Genomic DNA, 19852 nt, shown 5'->3' with positions numbered 1-19852 from the left:
GAAACTTACACAAGGCTGTATGTCCATCATATCTCAAAAAAACTGGAAGAAAAAAATTTTTAACTTTTGAGATCATTGTAAATCCACGGGTAGTTGTAAGAAATCATAGAAACCCTGTGTACCATTTACTCAGTTTTCCCCAGCAGTAACATGTTGCAAAACTGTAGTACAAGTCACAGGCAGGAAATTGACACCCATGCGGTACAGTCGAGATACAGAGCATCTCCATCCCAAGGATCCCTGCCGGTGTCTTTTCATAACCACCCCCGGCTCCCTCACCCCCATCCCAAGCGCCCGTTCAGATGCCCAGCAACTACTAATCTAGTCTTCATTTCTGTGATTTTGTCATTTCAAGAATGTTATGTAAATGGAGTCATGCAGTAATTAGCCTTTGGGGACTGGGATTTTTCACTCAGCATGATTCCCTGGAGATTCGTCCAGGTAGATCTCAATAGTTCGTCCCTTTTTAGTGCTGAGGAGGGTTCCATGGCATGCTGTTCCACAATTTGTTTAGCTAGTCGCCCGTTGAAGGACATCTGGGTGGTTTTCTGGTTTTGGCTGTTGTGCATAAAGCTGTTATGAACAATCATGGGCAGGGTTTTGTGTGAACGTAAGCTTGCATTTCTCCGGGATAGATGCCAAGCAGTGCGCTTGCTGGGTTGCGTGGTAGTTGCTCGATAGGGCTTTGAAGGATGCATCTGGTATGGAGAGGCAGGTAGGGGTGGGGGCTTTGCTGCAGGTGGACACCAGTGGGAAGCACAGCCCGGGAGCTCAGCCCTGATACCCTAGGTGAGTTGATTCATCTGTCTGTACACTGTTACTACTTACATCTGTTGTGTATTGATACATAAAGCGCCCGGTACACAGTAGGTGCTCAGTAGATAGAAGCTGTTCTTAACATGGGTTAAGAGAAGACCCACCAGGCCAGAGCAGGATCTGTGCCCCAGAGGTGATCTCAGGAGGCCTTTCCCTTGCCCCCTGTGGGCCCTGGGGCACCTCCTTTTTACCTTGGGCAGAGCTGTGCACCCAGTCGTACCTCAAAGGCCGAGTTCCTGGCTTCTCCCTGAGAAGTAACTGGCCCCATCCTCAGACTGGGCTCCGAGTCTCTGGACGGGCACTGGCATTCCCCAGTGAGCTTGGCCAGGCCCATGCCATGGATCAAAGGAATCCCAGGGAATTCCAGATTGTGCCAGGCTCTGATGGTCCGGATTTGCCTCACAGGGTCTGAGAATGTGCCCGGATCATTTCAGATGTTGCTACGATTTAGCCGGATTCCAGAAACGTGTGGAGCTCTTGCTGTAGTCAAGGCACCGACCTGGGTGCTGCAAAGGGTTCAAAAAAAATCATTCTCTTTCAGCAGATCAACCCAGCCAACTCCAGCTCCTTTGGGAGCATCCTATGGCCGCATGATAAAGTCTGGCACTCGGAGCCTTTGGTCTGGGGTGACTCTGTCTTTCCAGCCCCTTGTCCTGCTGCTGCCCCCTCTCCACGTGCCCTGTGTGCCTGCCAGTAGTGTGCTCACTGCCCCCCGCCTGCCCCCGCCTGTACAGGCCAGGCTGCCATCCTACGCTCACGCTTCCCCCTTCCCAGGTGCCTCTTCCCTTCCTGTTGAAATCTTGCCTGTTTTCTTTTTGATCAGAAAGGCGTTATATGCACTGGATGAAATCCTCAAATAGCACGTGTCCGTGTGTAAGGCTATACACTCAAAGTGCCTTCTCCCACTCCAGGGCCGCATGGTTATGGGACCATGCTGTACTCCTCTTCTTGCTGTTTTCGTTTACAGTGTTGTCTTAGAGAGTGCTTCGTATCTGTACCATTAAAACTGCCTCATTAACACTGCAGTAGAGGTGACATGGTATTTGTTTACATAGCTACACTGTGATTTCTGTTACCAGTCACCTGCTGATGGCCGTCTGGGTTGTCCCCACTCCTGGGCTCTTCCAGGCAGTGCTGCATGTCATTGGTCCCTGTGCCAAGGGGTCTGTTTATGACTCAGCCCCAGGGACCCCCTCCTCCATCTGCCTTCCGTAGCTGTGGTACCTGTGTTCACAGTACTGTCTTTCCACAACTTCTGAAGACAGGGCTCGTGCAGGACCTTCCTCCTCCTTCCAGTGCCTGCCGTGTTTACTGACTGCCCAGTTTCCAGGAGCATATGGTGCTCTGGTATTCACCAGTCATGCTGCCTCTGTGCGACCTGGCCTTTTGTAGGGGCTCCAGTGGGAGCAGAGCTGCGAGAGCTGGGACACCTGCACCGCTTCCTCCATCCAGCTTCGTGCTTGGTACACAGCGGCTGCATCGGATGGGCTAACGTGTTTCCATGGCGATAAGACTTCTACAGCATCGTTCTTACTGGCCGCCTACTGTTTCACCAGAGGCATGGGCCATAATACAGCCAGTCCCCCCCCCCTTTTTTTTAAAATTTATTTATTTATTTTTATTTTTGGCTACGTTGGGTCTTCGTTGCTGCACGCGGGCTTTCTCTAGTTGTTGCGAGCGGGGGCTACTCTTCGTTGTGGTGTGCGGGTTTCTCATTGCGGTGGCTTCTTGTTGCAGAGCACAGACTCTAGGCGCGCAAGCTTCATTAGTTGTGGCTCGTGGGCTCTAGAGTGCAGGCTCAGTTGTAGCACACGGGCTTAGTTGCTCCGTGGCACGTGGGATCTTCCTGGACCAGGGCTCAAACCCTTGTCCCCTGCATTGGCAGGCGGATTTGTAACCACTCTGCCACCCAGGAAGCCCAGCTAGTCTCCTCTTGATGGAATTTAGCTTTGAAAAGTTTTGATGGAATTTCCCTTTTAAAAAAATTTGAGAGGACAGATGCTTGGGTGTCCATTGCTGAGAAAAGATCGGGACTCACAGGCTCCCCCATGAAACTAGTGGCAGTAGCTACTTGTTTATTGAGTTCTTCAAATGAGCTAGGGCTTCTCACCGAGCAAGCCAAGCTCTCTTTTCTTATGATACAGAGTCATCTTCTGAGGCAGGCACTGTTGTCCCTATTGTATGGAAAGGCAAACCAAGGCTCAGAGAGTAAGTAACTTGGCAAAGGTCACTCAGACGATACATTTCAACAGCTGGGATTCCAGCTCAGGTGTGCTTGGCTCAGGACCTGAGCTTGTAACCAGCGAACCCTCCTGCCTTGTTAGGGAAGAAGGGAATGGGGAGGGTGGGTCACCCCTGGGCCTGGGGTGATGGCTGGCGGCTCCAGAACTGAATCGAGGTTGCACCTAGAGAGAAGACGGCCTCCATCAGGCCTCGTCTCCGTCTCTTGAAGGGAGAGTCCACAGCACCACTCCGGGCACTCCCCTGCTCACGTGGCCCGCCCTGCTCCCACGCCAAGCGTCCAGGGGGCTGGCTGGCATCCCTGGCTCGGCTTTCTGGCCAGACTCGGAGGAGTGATCTGAAATTCTTTGCTGGGGCAGATCATACTTGGTCAGAACATTTCACTTCTAGATTGATGTGGCTTTGGAACTCTGCATCAGGTCTCCCAGTGGGACCTGGGAGCCTGGAGACTCCACCAGCCCTCCCTCCTGAACAGTCAGTCCTTTGAAAATGTATTGATTTCCCTCCTTCCCTTCCCTGCTTTTGCACTTTGGATGAACCTTGTTTTCGAAGAACAGTAGAAGGTAATTTTCCTGTGCTCGCCAGCTGGCCCGTAATTGAGCAATTTCAATAACACCCACTGTAAAGTCTAATCGAAGTAAACAGGAAAATATGATTTACAATCTGGACGGCAAGTAAATACCAGGGTGCAATTAATTTTTACACAGAGCAGCAGATTCTAAAACATTTTCCTGCACTGACCAGTTTGATTTTAATTACAGATTAGGAGCTGTTGTTATCGTTACTTTTTACTTTTTGATGGAACCTGATGATCTTCAGGTTCCTCGGACCTCTGTGACTTCCTCTGAAGGTGTAACCACGGAGGGTGGGTTGGAAATAGGATCAGAGAACTTAATTTGTAAGGAGCGATTTTCCCAACCTGGACTGCAGGCTGCACTCTTTGGGCTTTTGCTTGGTGAGAGATAAGGGTGGGTCGGGGAGATGCTCCGGGCTGTGTAGAACGATGATGAGAGAGGGTCCCATCACTGCTGGGAGCTCAGAGGGGTGAGTGCAGGCCGGGACTTGGTTTGGCTCATTCTGAGGAAGGGGACGGAGACGCCCCGTGTTGCAAATGTGTCATTTCGGAATCGTGGTGCTTCCAAGGATGGGAAGTATGTGCCTTTAAATGGACCCTCCTAGTTCTTCCAGTGGTTTCCTTCAGACCTGGGCGGAGAACAGGAGCCACCTTGCCGGCTGCAGGGTCGGCCCGTGTCTGACCTCAGCCGACCTTGGGCTGTCTGTAGGGCTAGCTCAGTGTAGGAGGTCACACGGCTTGAGCGCACTTCGGGGACAGCAGTCTGTGAGCAGCCCAGACCCCGAGATCTGTCTTAAAGGTGCCACAAGGCTGAGCTGGGTCACTGTTGTGCCCACCAGGTGTTGGCTTTAGGGACACCCTAAGGCTGGCCTGGGGGTGGGTGAGGACTCCGGGAAGGCCATTCCGGCCTTCGTGGCCCCCGCCAGGTTACCTCTCCTGCAGCGGAGAGGCGGTTCTATTCCCCAGCAGGGTCCCAGCGTGCAGGGGAGGGCGCGGCTCTCTCGGGGCCCTGGTCTGCGCCAGTCCTGAATCCCTCTGCGTTTCTTTTATCTTTCCAGGGAGTTGACCACACTTGGCCATTTCCTGGAAGAGCCCCACCCTGCGGGTGAGCAGCCGATGGGGAGCTGTTTCTGCTGACATCGTCATCCGGGGGGTGCCCAGGAGGTCGCCTCTGCCCAAGTCTGCCCACCCGAAGATGGCTCGTGCCCACCCTGGGCTGGCGCCCAGTGCCTGAGGTCCTTACCATGGTGATGATCCTGAGTCAAAGCCTCGACAAGCAGGGAGCTGACCCCGTAGCGTGCAGGACCTTCATCCCTGAGCTGGTAAGGACCTGGTGGCCTGGCTTCTCTGGTGACCCTTTTGAGGCCCGATATCCAGGTGGGGCTGTGGACTGAGGAAGAGGCCTTAGCAGATGTGCCCAGAGGGCCCGCGAGCAGAGCTCTGGGAGCCGTGGCAGGAGGGGCAGTGGAGCAGAGTCACCCAGAGCCCAGCTTCGCCCTCACAAGAAGGAAGTAGCCAGCCCAGATCTGAGTCCTCTGGCGAGCGGGGAGGGCAGGCCAGCACCCTGGTAAATAATACCAAGCGTGCTTCTGCCGCCCCTGCCGGGCTGAGCCCCACATTCCTTCTGGTCTCCACCCGGTCAGGGAGGTAGTTTCCAGAAGGCGGGGTGGTCAGTGCGAGCGAGAGCTGCCGCCTCAGCAATGTCCAGAGTGGGGGGCGGTGGAGAAAGAAGGTGCGGCCTGGCGGCCAAGGTGGTGGGCCTGGTGGCGGCCGCCCCCCGCAAGGGTTGTCCTCGGACCAAGTGGCCCGGTGAGCCTGGCCAGAGAGGCAGACAGCCGGCCTTCTTAGGCCGCGAACAAAACGGCCTCCTCACCCTCCTTCTATAGCCCTAATTCCTCGGAAGTGGGTGGGCTGCTTCCCTGCAGGGGGAGCTGAAAGCAGTCCCGCTCGGGCATAAACACTCTTGTGGGGGGTTTTGCACGTGGGTACGTCCCAGGGATTCTGCTGCTTCTGTGGTCAGGGATGGGGGCACTGTCCGGGGTCATGTCACCCAGCGCCCCTCCTGGCGCCCTTCACAGCCCCTCGTGAGACCCCACGCTAGCACCTAGTGGGCTTTCTCCCCCAATCTTACCCCACCACCCAGGTCGAGAGAGGCAGGTGGGTCTTAGGTCCTCATAAGAGCTTGTGAAAGCCACCAAGACCTGTGTCCACTCCTCAGGCCTTCATGGAGCACCTTGGGCTGAAGGAATTCCGTAAGACAAGTAGGGTCTCTGCCCATCACTCCTTCCTTTCCAACTTGTGTTGAATACATATCTGTCAGTAGATTCCCTCTCATCATCCCCACTGCTGCTGCTCTGGTCCTTCCTGCGTACTCTCTCATCTGGATTCTTTTGGGAACTGGCCCCCGCTCTGGCTCCTGTAGCCTGTTTGCATTACCCAGCAGCCAGAGGGAATGCAAGTCAGACCGTACCACCTCTGCTCAGAGCCTTCCACAGGCTTTCCGTCTCAGGCTGAGCAAACACCAGACTCCTGCTGGGATGTATGAGGTCTGGTGTACTCTGGCCCCCGTGACAGCTGTGCTCTCTCTCCGCTGCTCTCCGCCACTGACTCTGTTCAAGCCACGCCGGCCTCCCTGCTCTACATGCCTCAGGGCTTGTGCACTTCTTCCCTGGCCTGGAACGCTCCCCGTTAGCAGGACTCTCTCCCTCCCTCCTTTTCTTTGGCCACTTGGCCTAAAATCTAATTCCACTACCTCCCCTACCTCCTTACCCCCATGTACTGCCTGTCCCCGTTTCCCTGTCCTTTTCTTTCCAAGGCGCTTAACCACTTTTCTGCCATCTTGATCTCGTTCACTGAATGACTCCTGCCCCAGAGTGTGAGCTTCACGAGGCAAAGGACCTTTGTCACTCTCGCTCCTTGCCGAACACCCAGTGCCTGACCCTGGGACCTAGTGCGTGGCAGGTGTTCAGGGGATATTTTGGAGCGAGCGAATGCGGGTCCCTGTAGCCCAGCTTCTCAGCTCGTCATCGTTCAGTCCCTTCTCTGCTGCTCAAGTTCACGGCTGAGGGGGTGCAGGTATGAGTTGCTCTGTTTTCTGTGGTTGGTGGGTGTTTTCCCGCTGAAATTAAAGCACTCGTGTAGAGTAGCTCTGACCAAAAAGCAACGGCTCTCAGGGTGAGGGCCTCCTGGAGGGCCCAAGGGAGGCCCCCTCTGGCTCCAGCTGTGCTGTTTGCCTCAGTTGCCGCCGCTGAACTTGGTTCCATCTGGGGGTGGGCCTGCCTGGGCTTGGCCGTGGAGCTGGGTCCAGGGCCCGTGGGCCCGTGGTCAGCTGAGCCAGTCTTCAAAGAGACAGGGCCTGAGCCCTCGCCAGGAGGAGTGCGGCCTCCCAGCCCCAGCCAGGGAAGGAAAACTCATCTTCTCAGAAAAAAAAAAGGAGAGAAAGCCAAGGGAAGCAACTGGCCATTGAAGGGGGCTCAGTGGCTTCACAGGTCGGGGTCTGGCCTTTCTTCCCACACCCCTCTCCTTCTTGGAAAGTCATCGCCTTCTGTGTTCCTTCTCTTCTTGCCTCCCCTGGACTCCCGGATGGGCAGCCCAGCTATGGGCAGCAGCCACCTTCGGAGAGCGGCCTTCTCCTGTGTCAGTTGGTGGGTGCATCACAGGTTGTCAGCCCGTTACAGGTCTGGCCTGGTTCTGCTCTCACGGTGCAGGTGGAAGCACGGTGAAGGCAAGCGGGAGGATGGGAGCGTAGTCTGTGTGGGGCCTGCGGAGTTGCCGTCACCCCTGCCTCTCCTGGAGCCTCCCCCAACCCGCTGAGGGGCGGGGACTCGTCCATCTCTACCTGCTATACAGGCAGGAAACAGAGAGCCCAGGGGACGGAGGGCCCAGGTCACACAGCTGGCGAGCAGGGTGCCAGGACGCAGGCTTCAAGTCCAGGCCCTGTTCACCCCCCAAGGCCCTCACGCCCGCCCCTACCCGGCTCCTGAGGCTGTGGTCCTGGAATCCGCTAGGCCTTGGGGAGAGGCACGGCTGTAAACAACCAAAGAAAGACCCTAAATAAGACCAGCCTAGTGATGACATCCACAGAATGTAAGATAAACTGATTAGAATTTGCTCTGAACAGCCAGCAAGTTTGAGAGGAAGATGGGGGTTTTGCTTCAGCTTCCTAACCGGGTAACATCATCCTCATGTAAATACCATCAAGATAATAACAGGAAAGATGGAAAAGCTTTTCTCTTTTGTTTTCTAATCAGACTAAGACGATAACAGAAGTTGGGGGTTCAGATTAAAAAAGAAATCATGAATCACCACAGGCCGCTTTGGAATTAGGGAAGTGAGAGGCCCCGCAGTGAGGACAGAGCCTAAAACTGCAGGTGAAGGTCCCCTGGGGGCTTGGAAACACTTGGGAGAGGAGAGGCTAGGGCCGCCCTGGGCCCTGGCCGCCCCTCCCTGCCTGCTGAAGGTCCCCGTCATGGTTCTCTTGTTCTCCTTTCCCTAAAAGCTAAATGCTGGTGACAACGTGACTGCCCCTACTCCCGAGAGAGGTGGGCAGACAGAAAGGGGACTGGCAAGCACTCAGTATGCCTTCCCCCGGGGGGACGGGGGTGGGGTGGGGGAGTGCAGTGACTCGGTTCCCCTTTCCCCCACTCTGAGCCGCCGCCTTCCTTTCCGCTGTGAGCAGCTCTTCCTCTGAGTGTGCTAACATTAGCTGCTGCCGCTGGAAGGCCGCCCGGACATCTGACCTCGGGGCTGCGTTCCCCCAGCTCTGTCCCGCCCGCCCACGCTCCGGGCCAAGGGCCTGTTCTCCCTCCTCCCCGGCCAGGCCCAGCCTCCTCTCCCAGGCGAGCCTTCCAGCCTCTCTCAAGTCTGGAGACCAGCGGGAGCTGGGGTGCACTGCTCCCGGGAGGGCGGGGGGCGGAGGCCGGAGCGAAGCTCCAGGCCGCCTCACTTTGCTCAGCCTCAAGGTATTTCCGGCCACAACAGACACCCGTTTTGGGAGCAGGTCCTTCCTTCCACGCTTGTCAGATTAGGACGCCGAGGCTAAGTGACATTGCCCAGCAGAAGAGTTCAGTGACTACGTCCGGCCTGGCACCCAGCTGCCCGGGCACCCAGGGTCTTCATCTTCCCGCGCACCCGGAGTCGGCACTGGGCCCAACGGCCCCGGCCAGGGTCCCTGGCCGGAATCCAGAAGCTCACAGAGCCCGAGGCAGTTCCCGGCCCCTCCCCCCACCCCCGCATCCCGGGGGAGCAGGGGCACCAGGGCCCGCCCTGCCGTGGCTAACCCTGCAGCCTGGGGAGCCGGGCTGCCTGCCCTGTCTCCATCGGCGCCTTCGAGGGCCTCCACCTAAGGGCGCCTCTCCCTCCTCAGCTTCTCTTCCTCCTCGGGCCTGGCTCTGCCTCCTGCGTCCTACTGCCAAGGTCTCACCCTGTTCCCTTCCAGAGGCTGGGGTGCCCCACTTGTTCCCCTCAAGTGCGTGAGCGTGGGCCTGTTCTGCGTGGCCCTGTGGTTCCCTGTAGCGCCGCATCAGGAGAAGGAAAAGTGATGTGATTGCTTTAGTCAGTAGTCTACAGAAGAAAGTTATGAAGAAGCATGATTATGGCCAGAGATGAGATCGGCTGTTTTCTGTCTGAGCTAGTTCCTCATTAAATAATGACCTGAACTGTGTCTTTATTTAAGTCAGGGTTTCTTGCGTTACTTAGTCAGACAGATGGCCCCTGGAGCCTCAATTTGATTTCCAGCTTTTGCCTTTCCTATGGAAGATCTGATTCCAAAACGTTCTCTGGTGATCCAAGGAGTCTCCCAGACACCAAGCTCTGCCCTGGGGGAGGCTCAGGAACAGAGGCTCTGGAGTAGGAGAAATACCTCGGGGAGCCGTGCTTATTGTTCTGTTGCCCTGCAGACCCCAGCCAGGGCTTGGACGTGCACTTGTGTGCGAATGCTGAGTGTCTTGTGAAACCTCAGATGGTGAGAGTTTCCCCTGAGGCCTGTTGGCCTCACCACATCGTCCACGTAGTGATTGGCTCATCCTTCCCACTGGGAGTGCAGAGGGCTCAAAGGGTCAGGGAGGCTGGCTGCAGAATGGCACAAACCAGTGGGAATAGAGCAGCCCTGGACAACTTGGTGCCCAGTGGGAACCTCGCCGTCGGGCCCAGGGAAACTGGCCGGCAGTCAGAGTGTGCCTGGGGCCTAACACCCTGGGAAGCTGTTGACTACGTGATGTTCTGGCCTGCCCACGGCCAGCCCGGCTCATGGACGGGACTCAGAAAGCCCCAGGGGGAAGTAGTTAGCTCATGACTATTTCAGGCCTTATGTTTGACCCTAAAATTGCTGCTGTCCTATCAGTCAGCATTTCTCCATAATTATTTTGATGGAATTTGTCTACACACACAGGCCAGTGTGAATTGAGCGTCATGAAGAGGATGAAGGAAAAGAAAGAGGAAAAAGCTGCATTTCAGGCGGGGTGGGAGGGTGGGGGGACTACACTGCACTGTACATAGTTTGGCAGGTTTTCTTATGTCTTTTTAGTTAAGCAGGTTTAACTTGTAAATTATATTTCCTCCTGGCACTAGAAGCCTCTGCGCAAACATCACTGTGAGCAGTTGCATGGTGTTCCTTCAAGTAGCTGAGCCATGGCCCACTTCACCGTTAGCCTCGTGAAGTCCGGCGTGGAATTGGCCAGGGTTCCTCAGTTGTAAGCAACTGAGACTGTCTCCCGCTGACTTACACCAGAAGAGAATTCCCTGGAGCGATTGAGAGAAGTATGGGAGAGGAGTTGGTGAATGAAGCCCCAGAAAGCCCCAGCTTTCGGCCGGGATGGGGGGGAGGCCGCCAGGGAGGCCACGTGACGGGAACCAGCCACAGAGCGAAAACCCTGAGGCGGCAGCGAGCTGGGCCGGTCCCGAGCTGCGTGAGTGAGGCCGGGATGGACGGAGGTTTGGCTCTGGTGGGCTGCGGAGAGGGGGGGCGCAGCCGGGTTTCATCCCGGTTGCCGTGGGGAGTGGTTGGAGGGTTGTGAGCAGAGCAGCCACGTGGCCTGGTCCCCGTGGGTCTGTGTGGAGGATGGAGGATGGAGGACGGGCCGGGGCGCAGGGTGGGGACCAGGTCGGGGGTTCGTTTGGTCCCTCGGCGGAGGCTCGAGCCGGGTGGCGTGGGGCATGAGAAGCAGTCGTTCCGAGCGTGTGTTCTCCAGCCTGGCGAGCGCGTCTGCGGCAAACACGGATAGGTCCTCGCTAAGTGAATGAATGAGTGAGTGAGTGAGGGCGGGGGAGCCCTGCGCGCTGGCCCGGTGGCTCCCGTCCCTGGCCACAGACCCTCCCAGCATCTCTGGCGCCCACTCACCGGCCCCCATTCCTGGGAGGGCTCCCAGCTGCCCCTCTGTCTAGAGCACGGCAGCTTGCGGGGGAGGAGGGGCCGGTGAGCAGTGCCCCCCTGACTGTCAGCAGTCAGTTTGCTTCCCGCCGTGTCTGTAAACCCAGGCCTTCCTCGGTGGCCCCAGTGCAGCGACACGCGGCCCCTGTGCCTCGCGCCCTCCTGCTTGCCCTGGCCCGGTCCTGGTTTGGGCGTCTGTGGGCTCCCAGCCTGGGTGGCTGCCCTCGCCACCAGGCGCGGCGGTGGGGTGGGGAGGGGCGGGGTCTGTGCTTCCCGGAGGGTGTCTACTTTGTGCTGGGGCTCCTGCAGGATCGGGGCCGCTTCCTTCGAACAGCCAAGCCTGTGGCACCAGCCAGGCCCAGTTTCTCTCTCTCCGAACCTTCTCTGGGCCGTGGGGCCTGTCTGGCTTCCGCAGGTGGCGCTGCCCGGAGGCAGGGCTCTGAGTGTCTGTCACCTGCTCTCCCTTCAGTGACGTTGGTGTGAGCTGGGAGGGAGGCAGAGGCAGCCGTCTGTAACTTTTTCCAGATATTTCCCCGGGAGGACTCCAGGAGGGGGACCTATCCTGAACACATAAGGTTGTTTTAAACCCAAGAAGGGGGACTGGAGGAGGGCGGCCTTGCCCGCCTTCCCCCCCGGCCCGTTAAGTTCCTTCTGGTCCTTTAGAAGCAGCTCTGTTTGCCCCCCCGGATGCCAGCCCTGACCTCCAGCACCCCAGCACCCACGGCCTGACCCATCTCCCTCCAGTCCCACTCTCTGTAGCTCAGGGGTTTGTGTGACTGTGGCATCTGTGACGTGTGAGCTTCCTTAGGGCTGAGGCGGGCGTCCTTCACCTCCGTGTTCCAGACTGGTCAGGACGGACCCTTGATAACCTGATGGATGAACACATTGCTGACCAAGGGCAAAGGTCCCTGACTCGGGCAGCTGAGGACAGGGGTGGGGCAGCTGCTGCCAGACAGTGGCTACCCTCTTATCTGGGTGGGCTGGGTGTTCCTGGTCAGCACCCCGTCCTCCTTCCAGGCCTGAAAGAGCCAGGGCCTGGCTCTCTGCCCACTTCTTGGACTGGTAGCCTTGCGCGTCCCTGTCACTTGGGGCTCCTCTCAGAAGCTAGAGCCCTCTGTGACCGCTGACCCCTCTGGAGCCGAGAGCTTCTTTCACCATCGCACGCTCAACCCCAGCACAGCCTGCACGTAACAAATTACCGGTACATATTTGCTGAATGAGTGGAGGAAGGAAGGAAGGCAGGAATGAGTGAGACCCTTCTTCCCGGGGCCCCGACGGGCATAGATGGTGTCCTCCTCATCAGAGGTCAGAACAGGCCTCTTGACCTGGGCCTCGGCCAGCACAAGGAGCCCCTGGAATGGTCCACGCTCGGGTTACTGTGGAGCCGTGGAGCAGGTGCCTGGGCTTGGGGCTCTTCTAGGCCTCACTGGCTTTTCACCCAACGATCATAGTGTTCGGCTGAGGCTAGGTGTGGGGTTAGAGAGCAGATGCGCAGTGTTCATGGTAGACAGGGACACCACTGTGGAAACGCGGTGCCGAGGAGGCCAAAGCAGTAGCTGTGTGTTGAGGCCAAACATAACCTTTGAGTTTCTGTTTCAGTTCGTCAGGATGCCTCGGGGGGCCTCCTGGCTGCCCAGCAGCCTGCAGAGCCAGGGCCACACTCCTGAGCTTTACCCGTTGCTTCTTCACAGAGACGGAAGAGGTGTTCTCCTTGTGTCTCGAAGGGAGGGCTCTGGAGGTGGCCCTTCACTCAAGGTTCTTCCTGTCACCATGGACAGGAAGAGGTCCCCTGTCCTCCTAGCCTGGGTTGTGGGGAGGCCTGTCTCCAGCTCAGCTGGGTGAACCGTTCACATCACAGCTCCTTCTGCACCCTCCTCCGTTATCACTGACATGGAAAAATCCCCTAGTGTCAGAAGTCACGGGTCTCTCTTGTGTGTTTTTAAAGCCCATTAACTTGATGGACTCCATAACTCACCGAAGGCTCCGGACAGAGAGCCCAGACCTAATTACGGGCAGATGTCTCTTTTAATACTTTTTTTTCTCCTTTCCCTAATCTGACGTTACCCCTTTAATTGTGACTTTAGCAAGGGATCAGTGCAGGGTCATGTGCAAACGTGCTTCTTATGACTTGAAGAGTGATAGCTTTTCTGGTTGTTTTCAGCACACGCCAAAGAAGATGAGTCAAGGACCGACACTTTTCTCTTGTGGAATTATGGGTGAGTAACCAAGGTGGCTGTGAACGGTCAGTCCTTCTCTAGCCCTTCCACCAGGGCCTGAGTGCTCCAGGTGAGACGCTAAAAGCACTTGCGGGACACAGGCGCAAGGAGCAGCCGTGGGGATTCTCTTCTGTGTGTTTGAACTGTTCGGGTCCCAGCTGTGCTCGAGTGGTGCAGGGGCTGCTGCGGCTGACTGAGGGGCCGGGCGCTGGTGTGTGGTTTACGAATCTAATCTCCAACAGTGATACTGAGAGTTTCTGTCTGATTATTAAAGTAATCATGTTCATTTTATTTTAATTCAGAAAATGCACCATAGTGTAACGTATAAAATAAAAATCTCTCACAGCCCCAATACACAGTTACAACTACTGTTAATATTTTGGTGTAGTTTATGTCCATTGCGTTTTTTACATAGCCAAGTCCATGACGAACATACGATTGTACAAAATTATTTACAAAATGTTTTTTCCGCTTTTTTCGCTTAGTAATAATTACCACCGTTTCCCCGCAGCGCTACAGTTGCCCATTCCATGCACTTTAATGAGGCTGTGGTACTGCATTGTGTGGATGATTCAAAATGTGTTTAACGATGTAACTGTTTCTTGGTAGTTGGGTAGAAGGACCGTTCTGTTTTCTGTTGAACAGTGACTCAGTGTCTGAATCTTGCTCTACCTTTTGGATTGTTCCTTAGGATCGTTCCCAGGTATGGAGTAGAGTGGCTGGAGAGCGGGAACATTTTCATTTTTAAGGCTCTTGCTTCCTATTTCTGACATGCTTTCCAGAAAGGTTGCCTCGGTACCCTGTTCCCACGCGAGTGTTAATTACCGTTTGTATAACGGGGCCAAAAAGAGGACTGTATTGACTGTATTGATTTCTCTCTGCTCCGGTTGGTTGGGCAGTCTCTCCTTGCGCGCTCGCCCCTGGGCTCCTGCCCCCTGCGGAGACACCTCGCCAGATGAGTTTCTGTAAACCAGGCTTCCAGGATGGGTCCTCTCTTTCGGGTTTCAAGTTTGTCTCCGCAGGACTATGTAAAGTCTCCGTTGCCTTTTGTCTCGGCCCTTTGCCTCTGGGCACGGCGGTTTCTTCTTTAGACTCAGTTCCCATAGGTGGGTGATGGGGGTGGTGCTGGGGGTGGTGCTGGGGGTGTCACAGAGAGCATGGCGCTGTGCCATGCGCCTCACATGCGGGACCTCCTGGACTCTGCAGCTGCTTCGGGGGGCGGGCAGGGGTGCCCACTCACATCTGGGGAAACTGAGGCCTCATGAGGTGGGTAGAGTTGGACCCGGAGTGGGTGAGGATTGTTTTCTTCTCACTCATGAGCCACAGCTCTATGGCAGAGCCCCGGGTGGCCCTCTTGGTGCTGCCGCCCAGAGGAAGTGGAAACAGGGAGCTCACCTGGCCTTGGTTTACCCGTGTGACACACTTCCGAGGCCTGTCCCCACATGGGGCTTGACTGAACACCTCGGTGATGGTTAACGGCTTGCGACAAACCCTCAGCGACCCATCCACATGGCCCAGAAGCCTGCCTCATTGCCTGCTTCCTGGTCAGACTCACAGTTGAGCTGTGGCTGGGCTGCCTTCCTCTGTCGTGTCCAGGAAGGAGAGAGGGGCTCCTGGGCACGCCAACCCCTCAGCCCAGCCAGGACGTCAGCTCTGAATTGGGCCAGACTAGTGACCTGGACTGTGGAGATGTTGGTCTTTATTTCAAGGCCGTGTTGTGCGTTGGGCTTCCTTGGCCTTTGCTACAAGTGCGTCAGAATAAGTTGGAGCTCCTGTGGGTTCGTGATGGTGGTGTTGGCACTCACATAGTCACTCTGAACTATTTACCTTTTCTAAGCCTCAGTTTTCTCATCTGTAAAATGGCTGTTAGGACAGCACTTGCCTCGTTGGGCGCGCCTCGAGCACTCTGAGACGTTTGTGAGGAGGTTGGCACAGCGTGAGCTCCATACACAATAGGTAGAGAAGGCTGAGGCCTAAAGTGAGAATCCTGCTCCTGCAGGGGGCCTCCATGCCCAAAGGGACCGCCTTGGTCTCCTTGGGGAGGGGGTGTGAGTGAGAGTCGCCCTTGCGGGGGAAGATGCTCGGGCCCAGGGACCAAGGCAGAGGCGTGTGGGGAGAGGCCTTTTCCCAGATTCCCAGCAGAGCTGGTCTGAGCCCGCAGAGCCCAGAGGCCTGCTTTTCGCTGGCGGGCGGGGGGCTGGGGGGGGCATCTCTGGCCGGGGTTTCCAGGATGGCCTGTGCCGCTGCTCCTCCGGGCTCTTGTTGCCGGGTGGCTCTTCAGGAAGGGCTTTGCAGTGCTCCCCTCGCCCTCGGGCTCTTCCCTTCCGTGGGGTCTGTCCCCCTCCTGCTCTGCTGGCTGGCACTAGGGCACTGCCAGGCAGTGGAGGGGCAGTGGGGCAGCCACTCTGTGGGGTCTGCACAGTTACCCCCACCCTCTCCTCAGTTTCTCTCTCTCCCACATGCTCATCTTTCTGTTCTCAGCCCCTTCTTGGTTCCGGAGACCCCGACCCACCTGACAGCACGCACTACCAGGGCTTTTAGAAAAGTTCACCACAGTTCGTTTCAGTGGCTTGTTCTGGTAGGTATTTATTGAATACCTACTCTGTGTCAGGCGCTTGGGGCGGGGATAGAGTGAATCAGCCCCTGCCCTCAAGGGGGTTTCTATCTGGCGGAGGAGGAAGGCCAGGGAGCAGTGGATTCCCATGGATTAGGCCGACTTCCACGATTCGCGCCTGAAGCGGGCCCTCGGCACCGTAGGCGGGTAGTGCGTCTTCCTGAGCCTCACTTTCCCCATCGGGTACGTGGCAGGTGTTTGTGGGATTTAAAGAGACAGTGGCACCCAGGAGGTGCCGGCTCAGCCCCTCCCACCTCCATCCCTTTCCTGCACTTGCTGAGGCGGGAAAGTCAGCGGTCCAAGGCCTTCCAGGCTGTGTGCTCGTGGAGACTCCGGTGGCTGCTCCAGCCAGTGAACCTGGGACTCGAGGTGTGGCCTCGCCCTGTGACCTGAGTAGCAGTGAGACTTCATCCTAGCTGTGCCTGCTTTTCCGTAGCAGGGAAGAGGACACCCAGTGGGTCGAGCCAGACTTTTCCAGAGGGTTTTGGGCCCTTCCTGGGATGGTCAGTGCTCAGCAAAGATAACACATCATAGCACTGGGACTTCCCTGGTGGCGCAGTGGTTAAGAATCTGCCAGCCAATGCAGGGGACATGGGTTCGAGCCCTGGTCGGGGAAGATCCCACATGCCACGGAGCAACTGAGCCCGTGCCCCACAACTACTGAGCCTGCGCTCTAGAGCCTGCAAGCCACAACTACTGAGTCCACGCGCCACAACTGCCAAAGCCTGTGCACTCAAGGGCCCACGTGCGGCAACTACTTTGCCCATGAGCCACAGCTACTGAGTCCACGCGCCTAGAGCCCATGCTCTGCAACAAGAGCAGCCACTGCAATGAGAAGCCCGCGTACCACAAAGAAGAGTAGCCCCTGCTTGCTGTAACTAGAGAAAGCCTGTGAACAGCAATGAAGACCCAATGCAGCCAAAAAAAAAAAAAAAAGAAAGAAAATCATAGTATTATAATCACCAAACCCCCCTGCCTGTCTCCTGAAGAAAAAGGACTCACGTTCTGGCCCTGATCAGTGGAATTCTCGCGTAAGAGCTGGGGACAGCTTGGCCCTGTGACTCGGGGCATTTCCCTCCTAAGCCCCCATGCAAGAGTCCTAGCTGGACACCAGGATGAGTTAGAGTTTCATAATGTTCTTAAGAAAAACCAGGCAAGTGTATTCGGGTAGGGAGTGCCTGTTTGCTTCCTCTTAAAAAACCACCCTTGCAAGTAGCTCAGCCTCCTCTGCACCCACTGAGATAAAATGCTTTACTAATATAATCGGCCCTCACAACAATGTTTTGTTTTGAAGTACTTCATGCTCAGTTACTGTGAGCTGGATTACAGGCCCCTCCCCAACTTTGTCCGCCCCTTGTCCCAAGTTTGGGGACTTCATACAAAGAAGTGGTTTTGTTCTTTTCCAAAGTGGGGCTGTGGGGGGACAGAGGCAGTATGAAGTGTGGATGAGAGAAGCAGGGCAGAGTGGAGCCAGGCCACCGGCAGGCCGGGGCTGGGTGCCCATCATCAGGCTGCCCGCCTAGCCTGGTTACCTCAGGGCCCCTTCTAGCAGAGACGGTGCTGTGCCTCTTGGTTTCTTTTCTCACCTCCCAGACCGTCCTCAGCACACCTGTGCTGAACTGGAATTTCTTCTGTAACCAGCTTCTCTGGGGAAGAGCCATGTCTGCCCGGTTATTGCGTTCTTGACACAGGAAACCTTGGTCAGGTGGCAGTTTCATGGGTGTGGCCCGCCCACTGGTTAGCTGGCCTGAGCGGCGAGCCAGCCCCCATTCCTGGCCGTGATTTCTAGTGGGTGTGGACAGGGGCCTGGCTGCTCCCGAGAGAACCTTTCAGTGCTAGGGAAGGCGGGGGCTGCCCGGGCAGCCTCAGCGCGCGGCTCCCTCCCTCCGGCTCCTCCAGCGTTTGCCGTGGGAGATGCTTCTTCACGCTAACCCAGGGTCACACGTGTACTAGTTGAATCTCTTTTGGTGAAACAGGGCAAGTGGCGGTGGTGGGGGTGAGAGGGGCCTCCACTCACCACCCTCGCCTTGGCTAATTGCACCCCTTGAATGAGTTCCGTGTTGCAGGGACACTGGACACTACACACTCCATTTTCCTCCTCGCTCAGGCCAGGAGAAGACCGGAAATCAAATAACGTGAGAAAGTGCATGAGACACCAATTATCCGAAAGGCCACTGGGAAAAGTTGTGTAAATACAAGTCAGTGGACAGAAAACAAAACAATTCAGATGCTAAAAAAAAAAAAGAAAATTGGGCGGAAACCCATAATTACTTTAGGAGTTATGGTAATAAATTATTTATTAATGTAAATTACTTCACAGGCAAAGAACATAGAGGAAACTTGAGCAGAAGGATCATACATGATGTATAAAAAGGAATTGTAAAAATATCATAGCAGCCCCGCTTGTGCCACTCCGGTTCACGTTTGCAGCATTTTAATTATAAGCCCTTATTTTCTTTGTTTAATTACGTGGCTGTTAAAGTCTGCTCTCTGCATGAAAGGGTTTCTCCCTGGGGCACCCTCTGTACTAATTTCTACAGGGTAAATCATTTGGCTGTGTTGAGCTGTGCAGGTTGAAAAGATATCACTTCGAGATTTGGTAGCTTTTGGTCTTTTCACTCCACCACTGTTTGTCACTGAAAGTGGGATGTGATTGCACCGTGCAGGAAAAAGCCAGCATTCAGAGACTGAGCATTTCAGGTTTCCGAGAACAAACACACACATGACTGAAACAAAATGAACAACAGTGATAACAAAGCCAGAATTTCTGGTCTCTGTGGCTTTTTCCGTCTCTCAGAGATGGCCATGCTGCATATCATCGCTGGACCAGGGTCTCCTATAAGAAACTGATTATTAACCAGAATAGGCTAGTATATCCATATACAAAAGGGCATTGCATGATTTTTTTTTGGCCGCGTTAGGTCTTCATTGCTGCGTGCGGGCTCTAGAGCGCAGGCTCAGTAGTTGTGGCGCACGGGCTTAGTTGCTTCACGGCATGTGGGATATTCCCAGACCAAGGCTTGAACCCGTGTCTCCTGCATTGGCAGGTGGATTCTTAACCACTGCGCCACCGGGGAAGCCCCTATGCATGATTTTTAAAAACTTACTTTTAATGACTATTTTTATTTATTGTGGTCATGGGTGTGATCTTTCCATCTTTAAAATAGTGTAAGGTTTGTCCATACAGAGTGCTTTCAGTTTTTCCTTGCACCATTTATTGGTTTCAGACAGTGTTTCTGGAATAATGTATAGAATGGAAGTAGGTACAAAGTGTAGTTGGCACGTGATGGCTGTTTACAGTGAAAAGGGAGCCTCCCAGGCTGCCTTCTCACCCGTGCTGGTCTGACATGGGCTGGAGAGGGGCCCCAGAGTTGCCGGAGGACAGGGGCTGGCAGCTGCCGGACCGGCCTTGGGCACCCACAGTGTGGTGCATCGCCAGGTTGCCTTCCACGTGCAGAAATGGTCGTTAGGAGGCAGCCTGGCCCAACTGCAAGAGCACGGCCGCTGTTTGCTGGCTGTGTGTCCATAGGTGAGACGTGATGCTGTCTTGAAGTTCAGTTTCCCCACCAGTCACACGGGGAGCACTGTGGCACCCCACAAGATGAGTATTGTGCTTGGAATATGTGCTCACGCTTTTTCCCAACTTCAGCAAGGATCCCAATGGGGTGTCAGTTAATTAACAGTGAATGTGAATTTATCGACAGTTTCCTGAAAAGTTCTGCCAGCTGTCAGTTTTCTGTCTGCATAATGGCGCCCAGCTTTGCTGCACACATCGGTTTAGAGATGAATCGCAGGCAGCACGCTCTGTGCACACCCACAGCCGGGGTGGGAATCTGACGGAGAGGGATGAAACCAGCCTTTCTGTCTCTTCAGGGTTTTTGTTGCCATTAGCTTTTCCCAGCATATTTCTAGAGGTCGGGGATGGAGCAGGAGGTCCATTCAGAGCTGAAAGGGGCCGTCACAGGGCCCTAGTCCGCACTTCCTCCTACAGATTGGGAGGCTGAGGCCCACGCTCCCAGTGGCCA

The 19852-nt window shown here is 55.6% G+C and overlaps 1 protein-coding gene across 3 annotated transcripts in view; it reads left to right on the top strand.

The window, feature by feature from the left end:
- Positions 1-19852, top strand: part of FAM53B (family with sequence similarity 53 member B) — a 118342-nt gene that overhangs the window by 30621 nt on the left and 67869 nt on the right. For all 3 annotated transcript variants that reach the window (XM_082672935.1, XM_082672933.1, XM_082672934.1), the window contains exons 2-3: positions 4690-4953; positions 13159-13213. In XM_082672935.1, the coding sequence (XP_082529061.1) occupies positions 4876-4953; positions 13159-13213 (133 nt within the window). In that variant the 5' untranslated portion in view covers positions 4690-4875. The remainder of the gene's footprint in view (positions 1-4689; positions 4954-13158; positions 13214-19852) is intronic.

Source organism: Grampus griseus, assembly GCF_964374135.1.
Source record: "Grampus griseus genome assembly, chromosome: 16".
Taxonomy (NCBI): domain Eukaryota; kingdom Metazoa; phylum Chordata; class Mammalia; order Artiodactyla; family Delphinidae; genus Grampus; species Grampus griseus.
Note: the sequence above shows the minus strand (reverse complement) of the source record. Positions and strands in the feature narration are given on the sequence as shown.